We start from the raw sequence: 18952 nt of genomic DNA, 5'->3' as shown, positions 1-18952 counted from the left end.
AGGCACTACAAATGTACATAGGTGTCACTACATTGATGTTATTGTGCCTGGAGTATCTGTGCTCGATTTTGAAATTGATTTTATAGCTAGATTTGATGAGAATAACATCCTCAGATAATAACATAGACTAATCATTGTACTGTGTATTACAGTTTATTTGTCTTCACCAAAATTTCCAAAAGTTGCAAGTCCATTTCGGTGACAGTTTATAGAGCCTGTCAAGGCTGTGGGACATTCACGATACAAATGGAGTCCAATAACAACAGAATGAAACTATAATATGGTGGAAAGACCGCTAACCAAACGGCTGGCCTTACAACCAGCTAAAGACGCATTGCCCTTTCTACATAAGGGTTTTGCACTCTAGTGTATTTTCATGATAGTATCATTTTATGATTATAAGACTCCTATACACAACTAAATGTTTATAATGGAGACATATGGTCACAGTAATAAAGTCTTCTTCTTCTTCTTTTGGCTGCTCCCGATTAGGGGGCGCCACAGCGGATCTTTTGTCTCCATTGCTCCCTGTCTTCCGCATCCTTCTCTACCACACCTGCCACTTTCATGTCCTCTCTCACCACATCCATGTATCTCCTCTTTGGCCTTCCTTGTTTTCGTGTGTCTGGCAGCTCCATCCACAACATTCTCCTTCCCACATGCTCTGCATCTCTTCTCAGGATGTGCCCATACCATCTCAGTCTCATCTCTCTTAGCTTACAGTAATTCCCAAGCTCTCCACATGTGCTGTCCCTCTGATGTGCTCATTCCTTATCCTGTCCAACCTCCCATCACGAACCTTAACATCCTCAACATCCTCAACAACTTTAATATTTTATTTCTACTATTGTTTAATTCTTATTATTTTCTTTTAATTCTTTTAATTAATTATTTTAGAATAAAGATAAAATTATTTTATGTAATTTTATTTCTCTATTGTTTACTGTTTTTGTTTTTACTTCTGTAAAGCACATTGAACTGCCATTGTGTATGAAATGTGCTATATAAATAAACTTGCCTTGCCTTGCCTCAACTCCGCCACCTCCAACTTTGCCTCCTGTCTCTTCGTTAAGGGTACGGTCTCCAATCCATACATCACAGCTGGTCTCACTACTGTCTGAGACATCTTACCTTTCACTTTTTCTGGGACTTTCCTATCACAAATGACTCCCGCAATCCTTCTCCAACTGCTTCACCCTGCCTGCATTCTCTTTCTCACCTCACTATCGCAGCCCCCATTTTCCTGCACAGTTGACTCCAGGTACTTGAATTCACCAACTTTCTTTGCATCTACTCCTTGCATCTTCACTACACTCTCATCCCCATTCTCATTGATGCACATGTATTCTGTTTTGCTCCTGCTCACCTTCATTCCTCTTCGTTCCAGTGCATACCTCCATCTCTCCAAACCCAACTCAACCTCCTTTCTACTTTCACCACATATCACAATATCATCCACAAACATCATGTTCCATGACGACTCTTGCTTCACTTTGTCTGTCAAGCTATCCATCACTATGGCAAACAAGAAAGGATTCAAAGCAGATCCTTGATGAAGCCCCACCTTCACCTTGAACCATTCAGTCATTCCAGCTGCACACCTCACTGCTGTTTCACTGTTCTCATACATGTCTTGCACCACTCTGATATACTTCTCATTCACTCCACACTTTCTCATACAATACACAGTAATAAAGTAATAGACAAAATAGCACAAAAACCATACGCTGTTATTTCACGGAAACATATGAATGCTTGTGGTAATGGGATGGTTTGATAAGGTAGGATAAATCATAAGAAAACTTTTGCCAGAGATGCTGTTAAGGTGCTGAAAATTAATCAACACTTTCAGTCCAGTCAGTTTCCAAAATTTCACAGCGCTGTGTTATATCTCTGTCATTAATATATAATAATAATAATAATAATAATAATAATCTCATCTCATTATCTCTAGCCGCTTTATCCTTCTACAGCAGGGGTGTCCAAACTGATCCATAAAGGGCCGTGTGGCTGCAGGTTTTCATTCCGGCCATGCAGCAGCACACCTGATTTGGCTCATTCAATCAACTGACACACCCACCCTTTAATCAAGGGTGGGTGTGGCTGCAAGTATTTGACTGTGTGAAGACAGTTCACTTGATTGAATGAGCCAAGTCAGGTGTGCTGCTGCATGGCTGGAATGAAAACCTGCAGCCACATGGCCCTTCATGGATCAGTTTGGACACCCCTGTTCTACAGGGTCACAGGCAAGCTGGAGTCTATCCCAGCTGACTACGGGCGAAAGGCGGGGTACACCCTGGACAAGTCGCCAGGTCATCACAGGGCTGACACATAGACACAGACAACCATTCACACTCACACCTACGGTCAATTTAGAGTCACCAGTTAACCTAACCTGCATATCTTTGGACTGTGGGGGAAACCGGAGCACCCGGAGGAAACCCACGCGGACACGGGGAGAACATGCAAACTCCACACAGAAAGGCCCTCGCCGGCCACGGGGCTCGAACCTGGACCTTCTTGCTGTGAGGCGACAGCGCTAACCACTACACCACCGTGCCGCCCAATAATAATAATAATAAATCTAAAGTATGGGGGAGTATATAATTATAATTGAGGAAAACTATTTAAATACGTCTTTTAAAAAAAAACCCTCATTGTTGTCACCATTCTTTCTGTCAATACAACGTTCACTGTTATACAGGTTGTGACTATTTTGACTGACATGCACAGAATCCAATCAACATTCAGAGTTACGTTCCACAAACTGGCGATTTGACCAATGAGATTAGAGACAGTGCAGCGGTGCCACGCAGGCACATTTTCATCAGCCAATGACAAAACAACTGGGGTGGGATTACGGGCGTCTACGTAGCTGTGAGTACAACTTAATGCTCGAAGTTAGCTGTCTGTTTTAAAGTTCTGCTTTTATTGTAATATTAAGGTAGCTGAGATTTAACAAATAATTGGCCTTGTCGGTCTGTTTAATTGTAAGCTTTGACAGCATCTTTTAGTCAGTGTCATCTTCTAAAGTCAGCTTGCTGGTTATCAGTCTGCCTAGCCACCTAGCTAGCCACCTAGCACAACACAACACAACACAGTACAGTACAGTACAGTGTTCAAGTAGAAATGGAGGAAAGCTGACCAGAAAATTAGCTAACTGGCTATTTATAATACACACAGATATACGGTTAATAGGGCTGTGTGCACATTTGTTCTTTTTCTGGTAAATCTAACCTGATAATCATATTGTCTTTTTGTTTGAAGGAGGAAAAACGATGGCCCATCAGCATCATGGTTACCGGGCTAGTAAGTATGAGAACTTTTTGCAATCAGTCTGCCTGGTTTCTTCAGAATACTGTAGTAGTGTCTGTCAGCATGTCATCTAAAATATCAGATCAAATTTGACATCGCTTTCCTCTTAATGATGACCTGCATCATTCTGGGTCATACTGTACAGCTTGGACCTCAGAACAACCCATGCACATACTTCTTAAATATGTCTGGGCTGTTTGTTTTTTTTTTTCCAAAATTGTATATTTTAGATTCTTCTTATTTTTTATTCGATTTATATAACTACTTTTGTCTATTTTTTAAATTCTTTTATCTTAACTCATCTCATCTCATCTCATTATCTGTAGCCGCTTTATCCTGTTCTACAGGGTCGCAGGCAAGCTGGAGCCTATCCCAGCTGACTACGGGCAAAAGGCGGGGTACACCCTGGACAAGTCGCCAGGTCATCACAGGGCTGACACACAGACACAGACAACCATTCACACTCACATTCACACCTACGGTCAATTTAGAGTCACCAGTTAACCTAACCTGCATGTCTTTGGACTGTGGGGAAACCGGAGCACCCGGAGGAAACCCACGTGGACACGGGGAGAACATGCAAACTCCGCACAGAAAGGCCCTCGCCGGCCCCGGGGCTCGAACCCGGACCTTCTTGCTGTGAGGCGACAGCGCTAACCACTACACCACCGTGCCGCCCCTTATCTTAACTCGATTCAGATTGTAAAATTTTGAGTAGCCTACTTTGAAGCAAATCAAGATGAAAAGTGAAAAATTCTGTTCACATCCCCACTGCAGTGTTGCATTCTGTTACATATTGACCAGTGCCGCTCTCTAACTTTTTTGTGATTTTACAGTGGTGCTTGAAAGTTTGCAAACCCTTTAGAATTTTCTGTATTTCTGCATAAATGACCTAAAACATCATCAGATTTTCACACAAGTCCTAAAAGTAGATAAAGAGAACCCATTTAAACAGATTAGACAAAAATATTATATTTGGTCATTTATTTAATATTACATATCTGTGAGTGGCAAAAGTATGTGAACCTTTGCTTTCAGTATCTGGTGTGACCCCCTTGTGCAGCAATAACTGCAGCTAAACGTTTCCGGTAACTGTTGATCAGTCCTGCACATCGGCTTGGAAGAATTTTAGCCCATTCCTCCGTACAGAACAGCTTCAACTCTGGGATGTTGGTGGGTTTCCTCACATGAACTGCTCGCTTCAGGTCCTTCCACAACATTTCGATTGGATTAAGGTCAGGACTTTGACTTGGCTGTTCCAAAGCATTAACTTTATTCTTCTTTAACCATTCTTTGGTAGAACGACTTGTGTGCTTAGGGTCATTGTCTTGCTGCATGACTCACCTTCTCTTGAGATTCAGTTTATGGACAGATGTCCTGAGATTTTCCTTTAGAATTCGCTGGTATAATTCAGAATTCATTGTTCCATCGATGATGGCAAGCTGTCCTGGCCCAGATGCAGCAAAACAGACCCAAACCATGATACCACCACCATGTTTCACAGATGGGATAAGGTTCTTATGCTGGAATGCAGTGCTTTCCTTTCTTCAGACATAATGCTTCTCATTTAAACCAAAATGTTCTATTTTGGTCTCATCCATTCACAAAGCATTTTTCCAATAGTCTTCTGGCTTGTCCAGGTGATCTTTAGCAAACTGCAGACGAGCAGCAATGTTCTTTTTGGAGAGCAGTGGCTTTCTCCTTGCAACCCTGCCATGCACACCATTGTTGTTCAGTGTTCTCCTGATGGTGGACTCATGAACATTAACATTTGCCAATGTGACAGAGGCCTTCAGTTGCTTAGAAGTTACCCTGGGGTCCTTTGTGACCTTGCCGACTATTACACGCCTTGCTCTTGGAGTGATTTTTGTTGGTTGACCACTCCTGGGGAGGGTAACAATGGTCTTGAATTTTCTCCATTTGTACACAATCTGTGTGACTGTGGATTGGTGGAGTCCAAACTCTTTAGAGATGGTTTTGTAACCTTTTCCAGCCTGATGAGCATCAACAACACTCCTTTGTTCATGCCATGATACACTTCCACAAACATGTGTTGTGAAGATCAGACTTTGATAGATCCCCGTTCTTTAAATAAAACAGGGTGCCCACTCACACCTGATTGTCATCCCATTGATTGAAGACACCTGATTCTAATTTCACCTTCAAATTAACTGCTAATCCTAGAGTTTCACATACTTTTGCCACTCACAGGTATGTAATATTGGATCATTTTCCTCAATAAATAAATGACCAAGTATAATATTTTTGTCTCGTTTGTTTAACTGGGTTCTCTTTATCTACTTTTAGGACTTGTGTGAAAACCTGATGATGTTTTAGGTCATATTTATGCAGAAGTATAGACAATTCTAAGAGGTTCACAAACTTTCAAGCACCACTGTAGAATCGGAATCAGAGTGTTTGTAATGCCATTTTGAAATGGTTTGTACAGTTTGTATTAAATCTCTGTAATTGTGTATTGTCTCGCACAGCAAAACAGAGAGCTCGTGCAGCTCCTCCAGGAGATCCCCTTCTTTTTGAGGACACCAGTTCTGGGGTGCCACCCATGAGCAACCAAAACTACTATGAATCTGGTTATAACATGGGTGCCGGCGTATCCGGTGGCCAAGAGACTGGTGGCGTGAATAACCTCTTTGCAGATCCAATGGCCAGTGCAGCTATGATGTATGGTTCCTCACTTGCAAACCAAGGCAAAGATATAGTAAACAAAGAGGTGAGATGTACAGATGATGATGATGTCTATTGCTATCACACATTGTACTTGGATTTAGTTCTTTCTTGGACATTTGCACTTTTCAGTTTTCTTCAGTAGTTAATACTATCACCTCACAGCAAGCAGGTTCTGGGTTTGAACCTACCAGTCGACTGGGGCTAATCTCCTCATGCCTGTTTTATCTGGGTTCTCTGGTTTCCTCTCACAGTCTAGAGACATGCAGATTAGGCCAGCTGGCTACTCTAAATTGCCCATTGGTGTGAACGCGTGTGTGAATAGCTATTTGTCTCTGTGTGATGGCCCTGTCCAGGGTATAGACCCTTCCCACTGACGTCACCGGAAACCAGAAGTAAACAAACCCTGCGCCATATTGGAAGACCAACAAACTCGTGATTAGGGGGAAATAACGGCAGCGCGCGGAATTTAAACCCACGAGGCACTTGATTCATCATAAACCTACAATGGTAAACTTTTGTGCTGTGTTAGGGTGTTCCAACAAAGCTGATGGGAAAGGTGAAAAGAAGTCTTTCTACAGAATACCAGCTGTGATTGAGACACAAGCAAACCAAGGAGCTTTCTGCCAGGAGACAGAGAATAAGTGCATTACTGAGTGTCTGTGAGCAAAGGACAGCCTGAACGTTGCAACCTCCCTATTGGCTGTTTATTGGTTGTTTGTAAAAATGTATCAATTGTTGCCCTTCCCACGGGAATCATCGCGGGCTCAAGAGACGAGACCTGACGAGTTAGTTCGTTGGTAGCAGAACAAAATGTCTGGACACAAATCGGGTTTTCAGAAAAGGTGTTGGTTGGTTCAGAAAAGGGGGGGGGGGTTGTGCGATGTTGCACCCGGGTCCAGATTAGGGCAGAACCGGCCCTGGCTACATTTCAGGTGTAGTTTGTTTTATGTATGTATGTACTTGCATAGATGTGTACTTGGTCTTCCAATATGGCGACTACCGAAATCTCGCGGCGCGGTGACGTCATGCGGGAACCCTCTATACCCTGGATCAGCTGATCCACAATGGATAAGTCAGTGAGTGAGCTTATTTAATTTTTTTAATCACATTGTCATTTTGTTCTGCTTGCTGTTTTACAGATCAGTCGATTTATGTCTGTGAACAAGCTCAAGTATTTCTTTGCAGTCGACACCAAATACGTCATAAAGAAGTTAATGCTGCTTGTGTTCCCCTATACTCATCAGGTAACAAAGGAATTGGTGCATTCAGTCATTAGAAGTACTTGCGTTCTTGTAACAGTGGTGTAATTTCAGCGTTGGTTTAGAAAATGTTTTGTTAACATAATGTGTTTAATGGATCTGATCTGTGAGACTTCTAGACAAGCTTCCTCTCAGTTCAGTGTTTATCTCTGGAAATGACATGAACCGATGTCTGTAAAGGAGTGCATTACTGTAACGCTTTCTCTCTCATAACATACTCTGACATCATCAGGATTGGGAAGTTCGTTACCACAGAGACTCTCCACTCCCCCCTCGACATGATGTCAATGCCCCAGATCTCTACATACCAAGTAAATAGTCACTGCATCATGTTCATTCTGTATAAATAATCCAGTCAGTGAGCTTGTATGTTGGATTTTCTGGAGTGAAATTGTTTTGACACCAGCCATTAGAGATTTTTAGATCAGTTGAATTTTGAAAATTCAGCTTTAAAATGCTTTGGTTTAACAAAGGCAAAAAAAAAAACATTTCAACAAAAATTGAGCCTTATGTCAGGATCAGACTACACGAATTCAGCCTGATTTTGTCGTGGTGGACAAATTTCCAGCGCCGAGCCCAAATATGTGCTTTTTAAGTCAGGACTTACAAAAGGTCCTTGTAGTGTGACATTGAAGAACACTGTGGCGTCTCGGACATCTCGCGACACCCTGATGAAAAGTCTAGCATATCAGGTTTTTTAATTTTTTTATTTTCTTGCCTACTTTGACAAATCCTACAACATATTCCTTGATAGCTATGATTGAAAATGTCTTGACCCTCCTTCCTGATGACACACAAGGACGTGAACGATGACTGGTCATGGTCAAACTGGTAGTGTTGCCTGACCAAGACACAGCAAGAACTTATGTTACTATGATTGCCTAATCTGACGTGGTGATTATCATGAAATCCAAAAAATATCATGTAGCCTGATCCTGACGTTATTTTATCTTTATTGAGCCTGACAGAATTGATGCAGAAGAACACACCAATTGGATATTACATTGTTATATAAAGTAGGACCTTATTTAACATTTGCACTGTTTGGGCTATTTATAGAGTCAGACGTTTTGCAAGGTATATATTGTATTACTTGCTTATTGCTTGGTTTGCTTATCAAAAGTGCTTTACTGTTTTGTGTGGCTTTTTTTTTTGTAGCAATGGCTTTCATCACCTATATTTTGCTGGCAGGAATGGCTTTAGGAATACAGAAACGGTGAGTTCTGAAATGTCATCCACAGAAAAAAATATATGAAGTGATTTACATAATGATCCTGGGTTAAATAATACATACTCAGAATATTATATACAGTATGCCTGTCTTTTACATTATCGTTGTGGATCCTCCTGAATAACATAATGTTGAATTCTTCATTGTCGTCATCATTATGTCTGTACGTGATCTTACTCAAGAGTTTTTTATTTGCATTTCTTTGTTGCTAGGTTCAGCCCAGAAGTCCTTGGTTTGTGTGCAAGCACTGCTCTGGTTTGGGTCATCATTGAGGTTCTTGTAATGTTGCTGAGTCTGTACCTGCTCTCAGTGCACACAGATCTTTCAGCCTTTGACCTTGTTGCTTACAGTGGATACAAATATGTCGGGTGGGTTTTTTTTTCTCTCCTCCTCCCACCTGTTTCTAATGATATCATCTTAAATTCCAGAATAATAATCTCTTTGCCATTTTCGCTTATTTTCCATTATAGAGTTGGATATGAAAAAGTAACTTTTTTTTCTTTGTTTTACTTTTCAGAATGATCTTCACCATTCTGTGTGGACTTCTTTTTGGCAGTGATGGCTACTTTGTTGCTCTTGCCTGGTGCTCTTGTGCCCTCATGTTTTTCATCGTGAGTACTAGAAGATATTCAGAAGTTCATATATGATTTCTTTCTTTCTTTTTCTTTCTTTCTTTCTTTTTAAATGGGGTTCACAGACACTAATGCCCCTTTTCCACCAAAGCAGTTCCAGGGCTGGTTTGAGGCCAGTGCTTAGTTTGGAACCGGGTTTTCTGTTTCCACTGACAAAGAACTGGCTCTGGGGCCAGAAAAACCGGTTCCAGGCTAGCACCAACTCTCTGCTGGGCCAGAGGAAAGAACCGCTTACGTCAGCGGGGGGGCGGAGTTGTTAAGACCAACAACAATAACAAGACCGCGGAAGATCTCCATTTTTAAGCGACGAGAAGCAGCAGCTGTACAAACGCGAAGTCATCCGTTATTATTGTTGTTGTTGTTGCTGCTGCTGCTTCTTCCGTGTTGTTTTTGCTTCGATATTCGCGCCAAGGTTTATGCAAATGTAGCGACGTAATGACGTATACAGCGACGTAATGACGTGGCTTCCCTTAGCACCGCGAGCTATGGAAAAGCAAACTGGTTCTCAGCTGGCTCGCAAGTTGAACAAGTTGTGAACCAGCACCAGCACTGGCCCCGAACCAGCCCTGGAACTGATTTGGTGGAAAAGGGGTATATATGGACAAAAGTTTGTAGACACCTAACCATCACACCCATATGTTCCTTTTTTTTTTTAATTCCATTCTCCACTCTTCTGGGAAGGCTTTCCGCTAGATTTTGGAGCATAGCTATGGGGATTTTTGCTCATTCAACCGCAAGAGCATTAGTGAGGTCAGGCACTGGTGTCGGGTGAGGAGGCCTGGCGTGCAGTTATTCTCAAAGGTGGTCAGTGGGCTCAAGGTCGGGGTTCTGTGCAAGCTGCTGCCTACTCCCACTCTAGCCTTGTCAGACCATGTCTTCATGGATCACACTTTGTGCACGGGGGCATTGTCATGCTGGAACAGATTTGGGCCTCTTGGTTCTAGTGAAGGGAAATTGTAATGCTCCAGCATGCAAAAGACGTGTTTGTATGCTTCTAATTTTCTGGCCACAGTTTGGGGAAGGCTCACATACAGGTGTGCCTGTCAGGTGTTCACAAACGTTTGGCCATATAGTGTAGCTTTATTCACTATTATGCACCCCAAATTTGAGGTGTCTTGTTTGGCTCATTGATGCTTGACGATTTAGAATGTCAAAACATTAATAATTCGTATATATTTACAAATAAAGTAGTAATACTTGTTAGCTCATCCGGCCAACCGATGATGAGCTTATGCCATCATGTTGTCCATCATCCATCTGGCATCGTCCACATTTCACGAAAATCTCTTCTTCTCTCTCAATTCTTCACAGATTTTTATTCTTTTTGGCAGGAAGGTACAGTGGTGCTTGAAAGTTTATGAACCCTTTAGAATTTTCTATATTTCTGCATAAATATGACCTAAAACATCATCAGATTTTCACACAAGTCCTAAAAGTAGGTAAAGAGAATACAGTTAAATAAATGAGACAAAAATATTATACTTGGTCATTTATTTATTGAGGAAAATGATCCAATATTACATATCTGTGACAGGGCTGAACGATATGGACAAAATTTCATATCTCGATATTCATGCCAGATATCTCGATACGATACAATACGATATGACTACGGGTTCGGTGAAAACCAAGCATTTTTCAGAAAAATAAAAACATAATACAAAAAAATGTGGAAAATGCAGTTTTATTTTTAAGAACTCACTGCCAGTCATCAACATTAACATAAATTACAAATAAATCAATTACAAATCAAACATTTTACTGCAGCTCTGCTTTAACAATAGGTCTGTGGTTGTGGTGAAATGATCGATTTCACGGAGCTCGGGTTCAGCATTCATTTTACACTCGTTATAGAGTTTCGGAATGGCCACTTGATTAAAATGTGTTCGGGATGGTATTTTATAATGCTTGTCCAGCGTCCGAACCATTTTTTTTAAAGCCGTCTTTCGAGACTGTGTACACAGGTACCATGTCTTTTGCAATATGGTATGTTATAGCGTCTGTAATTTCTTTATGTCTGGTGGACGTCGACTCATACGGTGTAAGGCTACTGAACGCATCAGCAATCAAACTTTGCTTTGGCTTATTTCGGGATGACTGAGAAGTCCCCGGTGTTTCTCTCATTGTCATACACTCTTCGTGCAGCACGCGATGGTGTTGTTTCAGGTGGTGAAACATGTTTGTTGTGCTACCTTACTTCGTTGCAATTTTTGCTAAGCACGACCTGCACAACACCTCACTCTGGTTAACATCATCCTTTTTGAATCCAAAATACCTCCAAATAATGGAGGATGATTTATGTTTTGGCACCAAGTCAGATTCTGCACCGCCACCGGCTGCATTATCTTCCGCACTCATTTTCTTTCTTTCTTTTTAATTTCCCCGCTGTGTCTGTAGTGTGTGCGCGCGTCGGTCTCCTTCTCCCTCACTCCCGCCCTCATATGTTTGTCATTGGTTGGCTTCAGCTGTCGATCCACAGCAAGCATGAAATAAGGTTTGTGGTTGGCTGGCCTTGGCGGTGCATTCAAGAGCAATCGTAAAAATGATGTTTGTTGTGACTGCCAGAGCTGTACATGCAGGGCGAGCGCAGGGAGGGGAAATCTATATCGTTGCTTTTTCGATATTAATATCTTGAATGTTCATATCTAAATATAGATACGATAACGATATATTGTTCAGCCCTAATCTGTGAGTGGCAAAAGTATGTGAACCTCTAGGATTAGCAGTTAATTTGACGGTGAAATTAGAGTCAGGTGTTTTCAATCAATGGGATGACAGTCAGGTGTGAGTGGGCACCCTGTTTTATTTAAAGAACAGGGATCACCAAATTTGCATAATTGCAATTAATAATGATGATATGGAGTAATTAAGACCTAACAAGTAGTTTCCACATACAGTACATCGCTTCTTCTCCTTCAATTCTTCACCGATTTTTATTCTTTTAGGCACAAACACAGGGGTACCTAGAATGCATATAACTTCTACCCAGATTTGCATAATCACAATTATTAATGAAGTTATGGACTAATTAAGCCTTAATGAGCAGTTCAACAAAAATCGCTTCTTCTCGGTCAGTTCCTCGCCATTTTGGATTCTTTCTGGCAAATAGGTCGGTATTCCTAGGGTGTACTGTATATAACTTGTATATAGTGTATATAGCTTGCACCATTTATTACACAAGATGGCCCACTTTAGATTGTTCCTTCTGGACTAGACAGGGCCAGAATGAGCTACGCCGTCATTGACGGTCTCCATTTAAATATTTATTGACAAGACTTTCTCCAAAAATAATAAGATAAAATTGGAAGGTCATAGTCATTGAAGAACCCAAACTCTTATTGTTGGCTCTAAACACCAATTTCCTCTTTTTTTTATGAATAGAAAGCTCTTTATGAGTTAAATAATACAAATAAGTAGCTAGCTACTTCAAGCATGATTTGATTTAGTATCTCCTGAAATCAGACGTCACTTGTTAGAGGTGTGTAGTGATGACCAATTGGGAATCAGGACGTGAATTGCTGTTGTGCGAGCATTAATACATTCTTATGTTAGTTATATTATATTATAGAGTAGTTATAGCCCAGTACTCTACAACCTCAAACTGCACTGTGTGGATGTATCATTTAATCTCATCATTTCATAAGGGTACAGTGTTTTGCATGTTTAACATTATCTCTGTTTTGAGCAAATTTTTTTTATGCTCCTTTAAAATGAGGCTATGTAAAACTTAACTGGTTATGATGATTCTGACAACGTGACTAAGTGTCACCAGCTGCCTGAGTCACTCATCTCATCTCATTATCTCTAGCCGCTTTATCCTGTTCTACAGGGTCGCAGGCAAGCTGGAGCCTATCCCAGCTGACTACGGGCGAAAGGCGGGGTACACCCTGGACAAGTCGCCAGGTCATCACAGGGCTGACACATAGACACAGACAACCATTCACACTCACATTCACACCTATGGTCAATTTAGAGTCACCAGTTAACCTAACCTGCATGTCTTTGGACTGTGGGGGAAACCGGAGCACCCGGAGGAAACCCACGTGGACACGGGGAGAACATGCAAACTCCACACAGAAAGGCCCTCGCCGGCCACGGGGCTCGAACCCGGACCTTCTTGCTGTGAGGCGACAGCGCTAACCACCACACCACCGTGCCGCCTGCCTGAGTCACTGCAAAGAAAAACAGTTAATTCTTTTTAAACACTAAATAAAACCTCTGTTCAAGTCACCACAAAGCTTGCTGGTCAGATTTCTTACCAAGTTGCTCATGTTAGCTGTTTTTAATGCTGATTTTATTCATCTTCGTCAGCAAGATAAGAAAAATGTGCTGAAATCTCACTTGTTTCCATAGCCTAAAGGCGTGAAATGTTTTTCTTTATCCATGCACCTGTAGCTGGAGACACTCTACGCGTCTGTCGTGTCTTCAGAGTCAAATTAGTGTGCACAGTTTGATTCACCAGTTGGCAAAATACAGTGTTGCGTTAGTGCTGGTTTATTTAACTGTGGCAAAGAGTAGGCCATAACGTTAGAATTTTATCATATGTCAGATTCAAAACCTCGAGAATGTTCATCATTAGTTGGTGCTTTTCTATAGCACAGAAAGTATTCCAGCATGCAAATTCCTTGTGATGTGAGTTTTGTTAACGTTAAACTGCAGTGTTTTGGTCTATCAGCACTACAAGTGCATAACACAGAAGAAAAGTTAACATTTAGTTTTTATTTTTTAACCTACTAATGCATGAGTTTAGACAGACATTCCAACTGGACGTGCTACACTGTACCTTGATCTTTTTTTTTTTTTTAAAGATTTTACATGTGCATCTTAGACCTGCTGATAAGTTAACTATAACATTTCTATCAAGTTCATGACAGAGTTGTAAAATTCTGGATGTAAAACAAGTGCACAAATGACATTATTATCCCCCGCCACGAAGTGCGCAGGGGGATATAGGAATGGAGTCCGTCCGTCCGTCCGTCTGTTTCAATCTGGACAAGTTTTCTCTGAAACTACATAAGCTACATCCATGAAACTTTGCGTGCTCATATTACTATTCATGATCTAAGTTGAGTTCGAAAATCATTTACAAGAAATTATTATTTTCAGAGTTATGGCCTTTGATTTTCGTTATTGGACTTTGTACAAGTGGACTCAATCTGGACAAGTTTTCTGAGAAACTACGTCAGCTACATTGATGAAACTTTGCATGCTCATACTACTGAAAAAAAGCTGGGTATCGTTTTATGAAGGTGTCATAGCACTTACGACATCATGAGTCAATATTAAAGTGCATATTCTGGACCAATTTCATGGGGATTTTTTTTTTTTGGGGGGGGGAGGGGGGTTATATGAAAGTATGTCCCTTTACACACTCCTCCAGAAGGGTAATTTTGCACAAGGCCATCTGTCTACAGCAGAAAAAACTAAAATAACAAAACGCGTCTGGAAAAATCCCAAGGGAGTCTGGAGCCAGATTCGTGACGTTATCTGCGGAAGCGCCAGCAGGCTGCGTGAGCTTTGCATGGTTTCAGTGCACAGCCTATGTAGACCAAGCTCTCCCATTTCTCTCTCATTGTCCGGTCTTTTGGGAAACGATGAGTACTAATCTCATCAAGATTGGTGTTGCTACATCCTCCTACCATACATCTGTTAACCATTTTAATAATTACACGATAACGTTGAAGAAATTTGCAGAAAACCACCAGGTCGTTTTCTCATAAACAAACCAGTGCTGACAGGCTTCAGAGGGAGGCGTCCTGCAGATGACGTCATGAAAATCAATGTTTGCCAGGAAATTCAAATGCCATGTTTTTTCAGAGGCAGACCAATTCGCCTCAAATGGCTTGATTTCAACTGAATTTTTCTGGTATTGAGCAAGGTAAAAAAATTGCAGAGAATGCAGAATGTTACAGATATTTGACCAAAGTTTAATATAAAATAGGAGAATTACATTGATCTTGCTCCTGAATTTACCCGTGATATGCACTTTAAAGCAATGGGCTTATAAGCAGAGGTGGACAGTAACAAAGTCCATTTACTTGAGTACTGTACTTAAATACACTTTTTGAGTATCTGTACTTTACTCAAGTATAATTTTTTTGGAAACTTATGACTTTAACTTCACTACATTTGAAAGACAAATATCATACTTTTCACTCCACAACATTTCTATCAAGGTCCTCGTTAATATGAAGCAGCTTTGAAAGTGGATTTTTTTTTTCTTTTCTTTTCTAAAACGTGATTGGTTTTTTTTTTTCAGCTGACACTGAGACAGCCGATCAGTAATCACTAGGGTCAAGTCCATAGAGTGGATAAAATCAAGTTCAATGATTTCTCCACATTATTTAACACAATCAGTTGATGGGAGAATGGAAGGAGGTAGTTCTTCTGGAGAATGCACGCACCCATGGCTATACCTAGAACCCATGTTTCAGTTTTCTGAAAGGATTAAAGATTCGTTTTGTTTTAAATGTTTGCTTTGTTTGCCGAAAACGAACCACATCACAGCCTACAAAAACTCACCGTCCAACCTGCAGAAGCATATTGAGGTATATTGACGTTTTATTCCAAGAGAAAGCTTGCAGTGAAGTTCTCATCTCATCTCATTATCTCTAGCCGCTTTATCCTTCTACAGGGTCGCAGGCAAGCTGGAGCCTATCCCAGCTGACTACGGGCGAAAGGCGGGGTACACCCTGGACAAGTCGCCAGGTCATCACAGGGCCCGCAGTGAAGTTGTCTGTGCTTTTAGAGCTAGCGATAATGTTGCAATACCCATGCAGTCTGGTTAGTCAAATGACTTTCTATGGATTTTCCCGCCAAGTTGCCATAGCCTTGTCCACGGCTAACATTGACACACAGCTAGTTAACTTGGACGCTGTTAGTTAGCATGTAAAAACGGACTTACGCTAACATGAATAATGTTAACTTATCTGAAGTCCTTTCAGAAATATGTTTTAGCATGATCTTGCCAAATAAACAATGTAGAAATCTGTGTTTATCTGTTTTTAAAGGTGTTTATTCTACAGGTTCTACAAGCTAGTCAGTAAATCTAGTCGGTTGCTTCAGAGGCATTAGGTTTTATAAGTGTTGTGGCAATAATACAAGAATGCGTTGACAGAAAATGTGCTTTTAATACTTAAGTAGTTTTAATAGCAAGTACTTCAACTTAAGTAAAAATTTGACTGGAGAACTTTCACTTGTATCGGAGTAACATTTGACCATTTTGACTTAAGTAATGAAGTTGGGTACTTTGTCCACCTCTGTCATAAAATGCTCGTGGCGGGGGATAGTGATGACCATGTCTTCTTCTTGTTATTGTCTTCAGGTCCGCTCTCTCAAAATGAAGATCCTTTCTTCGCTATCTTCAGACGCGATGGGTGCCGGAGCAAGCGCTAAACCCCGCCTCCGCTTGTACATCACTGTGGCTTCTGCTGTCTTTCAGCCAATCATTATCTACTGGCTGACTGCTCATTTGGTCAGATGACCAGGTGTAAAGATTCACATGGAGGAAAAGAACTTTAAAACAGTACAAAAAGCAGTGTCTGGTGTGAATGTGATGACTCCATAGATTTCTTTGCCATTTCAACCGGATGTATGGCCTGCCAGTAATAATTAAATTGTACCTGGCTTTGCAAACATACCATGGAATTATTATGATTTGAAAAAGTGGTTTTTCTTTCAGGATTTGGATTTTACATTTCAAGTATTTTTTTTTTTCTGACTTGATTGACTAAGTCATAGGGCAGAAAAGAGCTTGTGACACTTTAAAAATATCATCTCTCTTTCAAGTTTAATTCTTCGGTTTACCCTGTGCCCCTTCTGCCCAGCGTGATTGTTGTGTGGTATAATATAATAGTGCTAAACACACTCTCTGCTGAGCCAATGTGCCCTTATTTTCTATTTTATCTGTGCATGAACAACAGTACTTTTTCTTACAGTGTAATAAATGGTCAGTTAAAATTTTTAATTAGGTTTGGTGATATGTTGCTGTTTTTAGGGTATTGTGCACTCCATACCATCTAATGTAGAGCTCTAAAGAAGAAGAAGAAGAATAGAAGAGACTGCATCATGAAAATCATTATGGATTTAATGACCCCATCTCAATCTGAACCATCCCACACAATACTATGTATTAAAACACCTTCTCTTTGTCTATGTATGTTGTTATGTGGATGTTCTTGAAAAACCTGCATTTTAAGCATTTTCTGTGGCTTTGGGATACTGCTTAGTATCCCAAAATGTGTGCACATTTGGGTCTAGTCTGTGTGTCCCTTATTAAGCTAAAGAACCTTTGAACCAGTTATTTAAGAAACCCTGAAATACATTAAGTATTATATTAAAGTAGTATTCTACAAAAGGTGTACACAAGTTATGTCCTTGGACATGGAGATGTCCAAAATTGGAGCTGGTTCTTATGACAAAAATGTTAGATCATGATTCTTAACATGTCTACAATACAGATATGTATCATGATGTACAGGTTTGCTAAGAATCTTCCAGAAAAAAAACCCCTGAAAATTTGTGTTTGATGATAATTTTATTTTAACATCTAGGGAAAATAAATCAATATTACGTCATCATTTTGCCCAGCCCTATCTGAAACTATATACTGCTCTACTAATCAGTCCAAACATGGTGTGCTACATTCAGTAGTACGTCACTTTATCAACCATGTCCTGACTGGCCATTTTATCAGATCCATGTATTACATACAGTTCCTTCTGAAAGTATTAGAACAGCAAGGCCAGTTCTTTTGTTTTTGCTCTGCACTTAAAACAGTTGGGTTTGAGATCAAAAGTTGATTATGAGCCAATACATCTAAACTTCAGCTTTAATTTCCTGATATTTACATCTAGATATGGTAAACAGCTTGGAACATCACACCTTTTGTTTGAACCTAGCCATTTTTCAAGTGATCAGAAATATTGGGATGTATGACTGATAGGTGTTTCTTGTTGCCCAGGTATACCCATTTAGATTATTTAAGCAATTCATAGCTCTGAATGTTTGCTCTTGGTTTGAGCCCTGTGTAAAATGTAAATAAAAACATAATGTAATAATTTGCAAATCCTTTTTGACCTATATTCAATTGAATACAAGACAAATACAAGATATTTAATGTGCAAACTGATCAACTTTATTGTTTTAATAATATATACTCATTCTGAGTCATATAAATGAGTAACATACTCATTCTGAATTTAATGCCTGTAACATGTTATAAAAATGTTGGGACAGGGGACAACAAAAGACTGGGAAAGTTGTGGAATGCTCAAAAAACACTCCACAGGCCAACTGGTTAATTGGTAACAGGTAATAGTAGCATGACTGGGTATGAAAGGGGCATACTCCAAAGGCTCAGTCTTTCATAAGCAAGGATGGTGTGAGGTCACCACTTTGTGAAAAACTGCATGGGCCAAGAGTCCAAAAGTTTAAGAACAACTTTTCTCAATGTACAATTCCAAGAAGTTTAGGGATTTCACCATCTACAGTCCATAACATCATCAAAAGATTCAGAGAATTTGAAGAAATCTCGACACCAAAAACCAAAATTGAATGCCTGTGACCTTCAATTCCTCAGGTGGCACTCCGTTAGAAACCTACATGATTGTATAAAGGATATTACTATGTGGGCTTGGGAACACTTGGGAAAGTGTTGCCAGTAAACACAGTTTGTCAGTGCTTCAACAAATGCAAGTTAAGACCATGCACAGCGAAAGCCATATATTAACAACGTCTAGAAATGCCACTGACTTCTCTGGGCTCAAGGTCATCTGAGATGGACTGATGCAAAGTGTAAAAGTGTGCTGTGGTCTGATGAGTCCATA

At 40.4% G+C, this 18952-nt stretch overlaps 1 protein-coding gene across 2 annotated transcripts; it reads left to right on the top strand.

Moving 5' to 3' along the window:
* The first annotated feature begins 2827 nt into the window (after window positions 1-2827).
* yif1a (Yip1 interacting factor homolog A (S. cerevisiae)) lies at window positions 2828-18184 on the top strand. 2 transcript variants are annotated; one of them, XM_060926938.1, is made up of 9 exons: window positions 2828-2877; window positions 3268-3309; window positions 5805-6046; window positions 7143-7247; window positions 7495-7573; window positions 8421-8478; window positions 8706-8861; window positions 9011-9104; window positions 16450-18184. In XM_060926938.1, the coding sequence occupies exons 2-9, from the start codon at window positions 3279-3281 to the stop codon at window positions 16606-16608; spliced, it is 924 nt and encodes a 307-aa protein (XP_060782921.1). In that variant the 5' UTR covers window positions 2828-2877; window positions 3268-3278; the 3' UTR covers window positions 16609-18184. The 2 variants fall into 2 exon arrangements, with proteins under 2 accessions (XP_060782921.1, XP_060782922.1); XM_060926939.1 differs by lacking the exon at window positions 2828-2877 and adding an exon at window positions 2886-2944.
* Window positions 18185-18952: the final 768 nt, after the last annotated feature.

Source organism: Neoarius graeffei, chromosome 8 (genome assembly GCF_027579695.1).
Source record: "Neoarius graeffei isolate fNeoGra1 chromosome 8, fNeoGra1.pri, whole genome shotgun sequence".
In the NCBI taxonomy this organism is placed as follows: domain Eukaryota; kingdom Metazoa; phylum Chordata; class Actinopteri; order Siluriformes; family Ariidae; genus Neoarius; species Neoarius graeffei.
Note: the sequence above shows the minus strand (reverse complement) of the source record. Positions and strands in the feature narration are given on the sequence as shown.